Below are 12,273 nucleotides of genomic sequence, written 5' to 3' on the forward strand. Positions count from 1 at the left end.
TATATGTTGTTTCTTGTTTCAATTTCTGTAAGTCTTTGTAAAGTTTGCTTTCCCCAGAGAACTATAGGATTCAAATCTTTATGAGATTTCCTAATAAAAACTATGATCAGGGGGAACATATAAATTATTGTTCAACCTAGGACATTTTTGAGTGAAAGAGTACTCTGTTAATAATTTTTTCAGGATAGAAGGCAGAAATAAGGACATATATTCACTGTAGCTATAATCAATGCTTAATAAAATGTGAATAATATCTTTTAGGTCCCAATTAGTATTAAAATTCCCACAATAAATTAAAGGACAAAGGGGAAATGATCTGAAACAATCAAAATACCACACCATACATTCCTCAAGAAAACAAACACTGAGGACCATGAAATTTAAATATTTATTTTACACCCCTGCCAAACACTGGAGTACGCTTCACCTAGAAACAGTTTACAGGACTAATAACTACAATGAATAAGCAATACAATTTCTATTTATGATGCAGTTGTGGTGTAAAGTTTTAAATAATCAATTTATAAATTGGTTGCTTTTACTTTTATAAAAATATTCTTTTAACTCATGATATGAGTGGCAAATTTATTTCCTGACCTCTACAGATTATAAATTGTAATTGAGTTTCAGTTCCATAGAAGGTGAAAATTTTAACTGAGCCATTACTTGAAAATACAATGTGTTAAAAGTAATCTTTAAAGTGTAGGCACCAATGAAAATAATTTTCTTGGCACATGACATGACAAAAACTTAATTGTCTTTATTCTTACAAAAAGAGGAGGTAATGGCCACTTTGATTAAAAACTATATTCTTTACTTGAAGAATATTTTTCTTCTAATATTTGGCAATTATTCAGATTTTTAAAAATGACTTTTGTGCAAAAACAAAATTATGCAGTTCCAAACAATAAAACGTCAACCATCAAAATTAACTAATATCAATAATTAGACAACTACAGTTCAGAACTTAGGCAGGCATAATATATATACTGGGCTTAAAAAAGGTATTACCCACATAACAGTACCATAAATATAACTGAAAATTAACTGTACAGTCTAACTTACCTTTGTACAGACAGAAATCATCCTGTACTATGGTTACTTTCATATGAACCAGAAAATTCCTATTTAAATACCCTTTCAAAAATGAACAAATGATGCTTATGTACTAGATAATTATGAAGAGCAAAAATGTATAAATAGTTTATAGCATATTTTACTACCATGATAAAAATATGCTGGTGTAAATTATATTCCTACCTGTTGATTAGGTTTCAGTCACACGAAGAGCAGCTTTTTAAGCGCCCCAAATCTAAGCATATAATATGCTATTTGAATTGAAAATTTAAAAAACGAAGACTAATTCCTACAGTATTACCAAAAACCCATCCTTGGCATTGCATTAAATCCTCAACCATGTTAAATAAGGGTTAATTTCCTCTTCTAAAAGAGATGATAAATACTGCACACCAAGAAGTACCCCTGTTGCTACATGTTGCCTATAAATGCTTTAAACAAAGGGCTCTTCAATGTGATCGTCATTGAGCTACCTGGAATATCATACCAACTTTGTAGGAGAGTCTATACTTTTCCAGGTACCATTTCCAAGAGTTTATTAAAAACTTCTCTTTTAAGAAGGTATGACTTGTTTGCACCTCTCCACCAACAGTAATTTTTAGAACATGCTTATGTTTTTTTTTAAAAAGCTTTTGGACATTTGATAATTTACAAAAGTTGAATATTTAGAATGACTTTGAAAGACCTGTATGTTTCATCAGTGTATAGTTAACTAAAGATCGAAACATGAAAGGCATTCATTCTAGTAACTTAATAATGATATCTAAAAGCAAAACTATATCTCAACATTTACTAGAAAACAGATGAAACTATAGTATTAAAAGTTATTCCTTACAAAATAATCTCTTTAAAATATAAAATGATAAACACCATCACAAAATAGTTGAATAGTTTCTTTCACATCTTCAATGTTGCAAAGATCCAAAAGGCACATGGAGCTCATGAGTTAAGCATTGTTAAGCTTGAAGTAACTTTGGTGGGTTTCTCTGGGTCCGCATGAAATGAAAGCCAATATTAAGTTTCTTAGGGGGATTCATCTGCTGAACACCTACAAAATTAAAAAAAACATATTGATATACAACTATGCATTTTTATATTTCACATCTGTATGAAATCTACAATAAAGAAACTGATTCAGCAAATTAAATCCTTTCCATTGAATCCTAACATGTAGATGTTAAAGATTTAAAGAAGTTAAAAAATCCCTTCCACATTTGATTTTACAACTGGCAATTGATTTTCCTTTATAAATTAGAAAAAAGGGGGGGAGTTTTCCATTAAAATCTAAGGAGTTTTAGGTTATAAGTACAAGTAGGCTTTATCAGATCTAAAGATGTATGAGAGTTTATGCTTTTACAGGCTTTATAGTTTGTTCCTACTTGATGCCAGGGACATCACCGATACAGAGAAATATAAAGATGCACCAAAAAGCGGTATAATGGGATTAAGGCTAAAATTAGTATTGCTTTATACTTGCTTCAGCTAAGGAGTTGTGAATGTGCACAAAAGCCTTGTTCAAAAGAGCATTTAAAAATTAAATGTAAGGACTTTGTTGGATGTTAAAAAAAAATAAGCCAACAGTTTAAGACACAGCATAGAAACTAAAGTTAATTATAAGGAACATTTATAGTCTTCATTGAGCTCCTCTACCTAAAATCCATTCCTTAATTTTTTTAATGGGGGTTAAATTTATGGACTTTAGCACTAGAAACTGTAAATAGTGGTGGTCTGATGAGAGTAGTGGCAAAAATGAACGCATTCCTAAATGATGTTTACAAAGGCCCAGATAAAAATATACTCCATACATAATATTTTGTCTCTACTTCATCTAGCAGGGAAAATGGGTGGGGGGAGCCATTTCATTCAGTGTAAAATTACTTTATAATGACTGAAGATAATAATTCTAAAAGCTAATGTTTAACATGGGCAACAAACAAAACTTTTTTGAAATTTGTTCTTTCTTCTTTTTAATTCAGTTTATTGTGGCGACATTGGTTAATAAAATTAAGTAAAAACAAACAAACAAACAAACAACAATCACACAACAACTTCATAGGCACAGACAATAGCATGGTGATTACCAGAGGGGAAGGGGATTGGGGGAGGTGGAAGAGGGTATAGGGGGAATAAATGGTGATGGAAGGAGACTTGACATGGGGTGGTGAACACACAACACAATATACAGTTGATGCATTATAGAATAAAAGAGTTTTTAAGCATACAACTATAAAAAAGTGATTTTGTAAGGAACAATTGAAATGATTGAATCAAGGCAATTATATTGCATTATAAATTAACATCAAACAGAAAATGTCAAAATAATTTTTTTTAAAAATGACATTTCAAACTTACTTTTGAAATTTTTCAATTAATTTCTTCACCATTTTATCTGTGATGCCAGGACAGGTGGCTTCAGCCACAGCAATACTTTTCTCGAGTTCTTCAATTGCCTGATTCCTGCTAGCATTATTCTCATCCTGCTGTTTAAGCTGAGAAAGATCAATAGCTATAACATTTAAAATTACTATACTTCTTAAGATACATAGTCAATGATGAATCTGTACTTACTTCAGCAAATGCAGGTGTGATTATCATAGACAAACAGCTCAGGGTTTGCACAAGGTCTTTCTCCTTTGAACAAATAATATAGATTATACACATGAATTTAAAACATTCATTTGTATTTTTCTTTGTTTTTCTATGGTAAATGTGCATTAATTCGAATCCCCCCCCAATAAAAGACCCAATATAAGGCAAATCTTCATGCTTTCTTCCCATCACTAATTTCATCCATCATCCAGAAGGCTTCTAACTTCTAAGATTACAATAGATATCCATGATTCCACTGGATATATATGTATCTTTAGGTAAAATACATTTAAAATTATACAAGTGTCCACATAAATTATTTCTATGACTTTTTCTTAATTAGCTCATAACTAATGACAAATGAGGTATAGTAGGGACACAGTGAAGTAGACAGGCATTTAGGGGTATTAAATTCCAATAATTTGACCATCAAAATCTCACTACATAGTTTGAAAAAATATATCAAGAGGAAGTGATCATTTCCATGTACATACTGCCCCATTCTGCAGTTTCTTTGGGTCAGGCTTCTTTCGCACGGTGGTAAAGCTCCATTCAGGATGCGTATTATTTTCCCTGCTGGTGGATTCCCTAAAATGATTGCCAAAGATATTTCAATAAGTTCTTAAATAATTCAGCTTGGTGAAAATGCCAAATCAATGCAATCAAACTCTTAATAGAGACTGCCCCAATGTATAAAATAATATAGTATAAGAAAGCATTTGATTTCAGTTCCAGGTAGATAATACATTTTATTGAAGAGTAGAAATGGTTCTCAAGTCTAAGTGTGCATCACAATCACATATGGGAATCTCTAACCATATACAAAGCCCTGTACCTACCCCTCCTCACTGACTGGATTGGGATCTTCTATAGGTGCCTTATTTTTTTAAGGCTCCATGGGCAACTCTCATGGGCAGCTAAGGCCAACAACCACTAGAACAGGGTACAAAAACTATCCTGGCATTTGCTTATACCTTTCAAAAGTTAGGCAATTTCTCATCAATGCAGGACTCTGAGAGTATTTCAGCCAGTGGAGTAGTACATTCTGGTGCAGTCTATAGACTTTTCTAGTCTAAGTTATGGACTTAGAGCAGTGATGGCGAACCTTTAGAGCTCAGTGTGTCAGCATTTTGAAAAACCCTAACTTAACTCTGGTGCCGTGTCACATATACAATTTTTTTTTGATATTTGCAACCATAGTAAAACAAAGACATATTTTTAATATTTATTTTGTATATTTCAATGCCATTTAACAAACAAAAATCAACCAAAAAAATGAGTTCATGTGTGACCTCTGACACACGTGTCATAGGTTCACCATCACTGACTTAGAGACTAAAAGGTTAATGTAAATGGAGTTAAAAAGCAGTGTAACTTTTTTTTGGGTATAAATATATATCAATAAACTTAGTAGGTCCTCGAATAACATCGTTTCATTATAATGTTGATGAGGGTTAAAAAACAAAAAGAGTCCCTGTCTGGGCCACTATCTCTGTGGAGTTCAACATTCTCCCCGTGTCTGTGTGGGTTTTCTCTAGATTCTACAGTTTCCTCCCGCATCCCAAAGATGTGCATGTGAGGTGAATTGGTGTGTCTAAGTTGTCCCACTCTGAGTGAGTGTGGGTATGTGTGAGGGGCCCTGTGATGCAAAGGCGTCCTGTCCACTGTGGGTTCCGCCTTTTGCCCTGAGCTACTGAAAAGGCTCCATTCACCCATGACCATGAACTAAAAAAAAAGCGGGCTAGAAAGTCATTATTTGACTCGCTATTATTCATCTTTCTTAAATGTATGCATAGCTTATATTTATTTCAATGTTTTATTTAGATGTTTGGTGATGTTTTTGTGAATATATATATATATATATATATATATATATATATATATATATATGTATATATATATATATCATAGGAATTTAACTCTTGTTTCTATTGATTATTCTATGGTAAATTTGGTTTCATTATAAAACATTTTGTTTTAGTTTGCAGTTTCCAAGAACCTATCAATGATGTTAAGTAAGGACTTATTGTATTTAAATGTACCAGTCTGACTATGGTTTGGTTCATGGCCAAGAGGTGTGAAAGACCTGCAGGTTATTCTCCAGAAGGATTTTGTAGGTTAACAACAAAGTATGTGAAGACATAGCCCCTTATCACTTTGGGCAAACTAATACAGACAACAGGGGGGTGAGGGCGTAAGTGTGGGAGGGATGGGGGTAATGTGGGGATAAGGACACATATGTAATAACTTAATCAATAAAAAAAGAAAATAAAAAAATAGCACCTTTAATAAAATCTTATTCCAAAATTTTGTAATATACTCAAGTATCCACTAGGGGTTAGACTGAGACCATTTAAAACCAGAGCAACTCAATTCTAAGAAAAACATGTTTTCAAACTCATTGTACTTCACAGACTGATTTTAAAGACTTTCACAGTTTCTAACATAAAACTTTAAAATATAGTTTATGTTTTATGCTAGACAAAGCACATTGGATCATAGTTAAAAGATATACAATGTTAAAACACGCTATGTAAATAAAAATGAAATAATTTGTACATACGAATCAGAGCCCTCAGAATCAGATTCATCATCACTGTGCCCTTCTGCCTTCCATCTCTTAAATCGATCGATCAGTTCAGTGAGATAAGAAGTCTTCTTTGAATTTTTTACAATGAATTTGTGTTTCAGAAGTTCTTTAGCTGTAGGACGCTAAGGAAAAAATGAAGCATGCATAAATATTTCTAGGCTCTTTATGACTGAAGGGGACAAGAAATCATTTCAATTATGAAGTTGAAAGGTGTGAAAGTATGTCTGTATACATGAGGACAACTAAAATGCTGTAGGACAATAGCTAATTCTATTGAAGTGGCTCAAGGCAACCAAATTAAACTCATTGCCTTGGTACTAATTTGTTAAAGCTCAATGGGCAAAAGATGGCCTATCTACCAGCAAACTGGCAGGCAAGCTTTCTAAAAACAGGGAAAAACATGGCAAGATTTTGAAAATAAAGTAAAAGTTTAAAAACATCAAAATAGTGCTTTGAAATACTTTTATTGTATTAACTGTAAAATAAAACAAATGGATGAAAACTAGCAAGGCTGTAACTTTATTATTATCTGCACACAATTTATGACTCAGATTAATTTATATTGCATCTAAATACAAATACCAGGTGCTACAGGGGATATTTTCCCCTTAGTACTTTATTAATATCAGAATACAGTTCTTATATGTTTCTAGTTTCTAGAAGTTACTAGGCAGATTTATTTTAAAAACAGTAAAACAACTGTAATCAAATTTGTTAGGTAAATGAGTGGAGCTTACTAGACTTCAGGAAAGGTATGTAACTTAATTTTGGAATTGCTAAATTTAAATGTAAAAATAATTAAATGAAAATATAACTTTTCATGAAAAGTGAAAACACAGTGAATAAAAAATCATTGTGAATAGTCACACATATACTTTAATAATGACATCCTATTAAATAAATTTTATTTCTCAAATTTCTTTCCCCCTGAAATAGGAAATGATCAGCAGAATAAGGAAGAAGCTAAGGACCATGAAAAAAAAAAAGATAGAGGGCGGGGGGGGGGGGGAAGGGGGAGAAAGGAACTAAGGATCTTGTTAAGAACTGAATAGAATTAGCAATATAAAGGAAAAACCAGTTTCCTGAATGGATTTTGACAATTTTCACATGCACTTTATTTCCTCACTGTAGAAAAAACACATTTGTTCTATGTAGATTTAATAATAGACAACAGTGGCCTCATATACTCACAAATGATGGATCTTTGTTCAGGCAAGCATCAATAAACTCCTTAAAGGACTTAGTAAACTCTCCGACAAGAGTTGGAGGATTGCTTTTTGGAATAAGAAACAAAACTCTCATTGGATGCATATCGGAGTTAGGTGGCTCTCCCTTGGCTAGTTCAATAGCAGTAATTCCCAAAGACCAAATGTCTGCCTAAGTTTAAGAGAAAGAAAAAAATATCTTGAAATTCCATTCCAAAATACTGCCACAAAATAGCCTGTGGAATTTTAATGGTCACAACAATATTAAAGTGTCTCAAGAAATGTGATCTTAATAAATGTTTTTAATAAAATTCATTTATTTTTTAAAAAGTATCAAATTCTCTATATTATGCCAAGTACCACAGTCTAGGCACTGAGGATTCAGGTGGTAATAAACCAGACAAAAATTCCTGCTCTCAAGGGGCTTATGTTCTAGTAGAAGAGACAGATAAATAAATAATATGATGTCAGATGGTGCTAAGTTCTGCGAGGAAAAGAGCTCAGGATAAGGAAATAATGAATGATGGTGTTGAGGGGCTGCAAATTTACACAGGATAGCTAGAGAAGACTATTCTGTGTAGGTAATGCTTAAAGCAGAAAACTGGTTGGGAGAAAGGTTATTCCAGATAGAGGGAAGGTAAGTACAAAAGTCCTGAGGCCAAAGTATGCTTGCTATGTTTGTGAAACAGCAATCAGGCCACTGTGGCTGAAGCAGATAGAATATAGAGGAGAGTGACATGAAATGAAGCTGGAGAGCTGGACAAGGGCAAGATCTAGTGAGCCATGTATGTGATACCACGGACTTTGGATTTTACTCCAAGTTGTGTGGAACAAAATTGAAGGGACTGGGGTTCCAATATTATCAGCATCAGGGACGTTATAATTTAGCAGCAACATTTGTCATAACTCTAGCTTTAGAAATACTTTAAAATGAAGGTAAATTAAGGCAGTTTATTAAATAGGACAGTATGTTATATAAAACTTATTATAAAAAACAAAAGTAGACAACGCTTTACTTTTGAGTCATAAGCAGACTGTTGAATAACTTCAGGAGCCATCCAAAATGGTGTTCCCACAAAAGTATTTCTTTTAATTTGTGTATCTGTCAGCTGGCCAGCAACTCCAAAGTCAGCAAGTTTAACATCTCCTTGTTCTGAGAGCAAGACATTAGCAGCTAGGAGGGGGGGAAAAGACAATGAAAAAAATCTCAGCTTCCTCAGAATGTACCTATTTTTCTCATGTTCATATTAAATTTTTGTATACCTTTTATGTCTCGGTGGATTTTCTTTTCTGAATGCAGATAGTCCAGACCTTTCAAAATTTCCTTTAGCATGGTAGCGATCTGGAACTCATCAAATGGACCAGCTCGCAGCTTAGGGGGGAAAACACATATACATACATGTATGAAAATTTAAAACAATAAAATTCAAACTTGATATTATATTCTAAATAAGGGAACCACCTAGATGTATGAAGCAGCTCTGTTTATTAAACCAATATTTAAATAAATAAGAACAAATTAAAAGGCGAGGGAAGAAAGTAAAAAAGTTAAGGAATAGAAGGGCTTTTAAATGATTAAATTTAATTGTGAAAGATAATAATACAAGCAGTGTGACCTATATACTAGTTCAAAATCTGAGGTTTTTAAATATTTACATAAAAAATTTAAGATACACTTACATAATGACAAAACTAGCTTTATTTTTTTATCTGAGAAAAAGGAAATTAGTTACTTAAATTTTTACATTTGTTCAAAAGTTATTAAATATAGCCCCGTTGGTGTGGCTCAGAGGTTGAGTGTTGACCCATGAACCAGGTGGACATGGTTTCAATTCTCAGTCAGAGCACATGCCTGGGTTGTTGGCTCGATCCCCAGTAGGTGGCGTGCAGGAGGCAGCTGATCCATGATTCTCTCTCATCATTGATGTTTCTATCTCTCTCTCCCTCTCCCTTCCTCTCTCTGAAATAAATAAAAACATTTTAAAAATAAAAACATAGCCCTAGCTGATTTGGGTCAGTAGATGGTGAGAGCATCAGCCCTCAGACTGAAGGATCCTGGGTTTGAATCCAGTCAAGAGCACGCACGTTGGTTGCAGGCTCGATCCCGGGCTATGGTTGGGGCTCATGTGGGAGATAACTGATCTATGTATCTCTCTCAGATCGATGTTTTTCTCTCTCTGTCTCTCCCTCTCCCTTACATTCTCTCCAAAAAATAAATCAATATGGAGAAGTATCCCGGGGTGACGATTGATAAAAATAAAAAATAAAAAACTACATTTAAAAAGTTATTAAATATTTACACTGAACTTATTTTTAGCATCAACCCAATTTGATCAGATAGATCAACTGTAGCATAGTTCTTAGCATTTATGTGTTTTAATAACATTGTAAAAGCATAGAGACTTTTGGGGACTCAAACTTAAAATTTAACCAGGAGTATAATAATTAAACTATTCAGACTTTCACAGTTAAAAAAAAAAGATCAAATCATGGAAGAATACAGTTTTTAAAATAAATGTAACACACTTCCCTTTCTTTCCCCATCCCTGTACCAAAGCCAATAGTTTCAACTGGAATACAAGGGAAGCAATGATTAGGTTTCAGGAGAAGTTGTAATGGAATAACTGAAAATCTCTCTTTAAAATAAATGGTTATTTTAAAATTCTGCTACCTCATAAAGCACAAATAGTAGACTGTACAACATTTACAGGAAAGGGTGGGAAACTAAAGTCAGAGCTGAGGTAAAGTTCTGTTTGCTGGAAGGAGGGAAGAGGTGGTGAAAGTCAAACATTGCCCACTCTGCCTCACATTGGTAGGGATTCACAGCCCTTTGGCACCTTGTGTATTTCATCTTTCATGAATGCCATATTTATTCCGAATAAAGGGTACTTTCATGTTGAAATTTAACAGCTTAAAATAGAACCCATACTTCGGTCTCACCATTTAATATTAACTGTGGTCTGGATATAGAGTATACTCCAGGCATATCCATAATTCAATAGAAGCCTTTCCTAGGTAACATTACCTATTTACTTTCAAATCTATCAACTTCTACCCCAGAAATTTATATTTAAACAGCAGTGATTAAAGTCATTGTAAATGGTAAAAATTAAATATTATTTTATTGATTATTGGCAATGAAATTCTGATGTACTATCAAATAACTGAAAGACAAACATCATACTACTCAAAATTAGTAGTGAGTATCACTGATCACAAAATGTTGACAAGGCCATAAGAGGTATACTCTCAGTTACTTAAGAAATTGGGCAAGGTTCCTATAATGGATACCAGCTATCTCTCTGAAGGACTTCTAAAAAGTCGCCTGGATAAGCCAGTGTACAACCTAAAACGGGATTTAAAAATATATTTAAGTAAAAACAAACAAAAAAAGAGGTCCTAAAAATCCATTAGCTTATCTGGGAGGGGAGATTCCTGTGGCAGGGAAATGAGAATGGGGTAGTAGTATACTTGAGTTTTTATGGCTCATTCCAAGATAGAAAACTATCCCAAACCTGTGGTTAAAATGTTTCCTTAGTCATCTTAATAATGATTAGACAAAGAGGGGGAAAAGGAGTTGGAAAGAGAAGAAAAGTAAAGTAGATGGAATAGAGGGTTTGTTTTTTTTGGTGTGTGTGTGTGTGTGTGTGTGTGTGTGTGTGTGTGTGTGTCTCCCAATGAAACCTTGGGAAAAAGGATGTCTACTCTACTTGGAGTGCATATTTGAACTTCTCTCCAATGACTGAAGATTGTGCCATGTCTCTAATAGCTAATGCCTCTGCCTCCAGGGCAGCATACTGGCCTTCAGTAATATGCCTCTGTTGTCAACTGAAGATATGCAAGAGAGGGACATTTGTTCTTTCAAAGAATGTATACTTGTACATTTGGGGATTTCCCCCACAATCATTTGACTTCCAGCCTGTCCCCAGTGCAACATGTTATGTTATGCTTTCTTACAGTTAGCATATTGTTTCTTTTTTTCCTTGGTGCTCATATTTTATTCTATTAACCTTATTATATGTGATTTTGTTGTAAACCACTGCAATTCAATATATATCATATAGTATGCTCAAAGTCTGTTGACATACAACACATTTTTTCAAGAATGGAAGAGAATCTTGAGGTATAGACTATATAATGTTGACATAAATTAAAAGTCACAGTCATATTCCATTAGTCAGGTACCAGCTTAATGTTAATGATAAACTCTTTCTGTTCAGCATCCCTCTTTTTTTTCTCTTGTTCCTGGTAGCCTAAGCCTCTAAGCCTAATCCTTTATTAGATTCCTTAAATGATAGTATTCATTTGTACAGGACTATAAGTGGAGAAGAAATAGCACATTTTCTCATTATTTGCTCTCTTTACAAAGTCCAGTTAAATTAGATTTATACATAAATCACAATATTATTATATTTTAGAGCTAGAAAAATAAGACTAGAGACTACTAACTTAATTTCTTCAGTTAAGATTTGAATAAATTAAGGCAGCTAGTCAATGGAAGAACCAAGACTGGAACCTAGGACTCTTGATATTTAGCCACTACAAGGCTAAGAAAAATTTAAGTTCATTGAATTTGTGCTAATTCAAATTTGATTAGGCAGAGGTCAGAATGGCAGGATGAGATTAAGGTCTCACAATCATTTAATTCATAGATTTCATAAAACTGATCAAACTATCACTGGGGGATACAGACTGTGTTAGTTAGGGTTGGGCCAGTGTCTAATGTGTATCATTCTTATCAGTGATCCTGATGAAATCAGTGGACTAGCTTTGTCAATGCCAACTAAGCAGGGAAGAGACATTGTGAGCACC

General features: G+C 33.6%; 1 protein-coding gene across 2 annotated transcripts in view; it reads right to left on the bottom strand.

Moving 5' to 3' along the window:
- Positions 1 to 369: 369 nt before the first annotated feature.
- The window catches only part of STK26 (serine/threonine kinase 26), a 61,029-nt gene continuing 49,125 nt past the window's right edge, over positions 370 to 12,273 (bottom strand). For both annotated transcript variants that reach the window (XM_059680232.1, XM_059680231.1), the window contains 8 exons: positions 8,725 to 8,833; positions 8,478 to 8,635; positions 7,448 to 7,633; positions 6,230 to 6,378; positions 4,161 to 4,254; positions 3,646 to 3,708; positions 3,430 to 3,566; positions 370 to 2,125 (listed from right to left, as the gene is read on the bottom strand). In XM_059680232.1, the coding sequence (XP_059536215.1) occupies positions 2,101 to 2,125; positions 3,430 to 3,566; positions 3,646 to 3,708; positions 4,161 to 4,254; positions 6,230 to 6,378; positions 7,448 to 7,633; positions 8,478 to 8,635; positions 8,725 to 8,833 (921 nt within the window). In that variant the 3' untranslated portion in view covers positions 370 to 2,100. The remainder of the gene's footprint in view (positions 2,126 to 3,429; positions 3,567 to 3,645; positions 3,709 to 4,160; positions 4,255 to 6,229; positions 6,379 to 7,447; positions 7,634 to 8,477; positions 8,636 to 8,724; positions 8,834 to 12,273) is intronic.

The sequence above is a fragment of the Myotis daubentonii genome, chromosome X (genome assembly GCF_963259705.1).
Source record: "Myotis daubentonii chromosome X, mMyoDau2.1, whole genome shotgun sequence".
NCBI lineage: Eukaryota > Metazoa > Chordata > Mammalia > Chiroptera > Vespertilionidae > Myotis > Myotis daubentonii.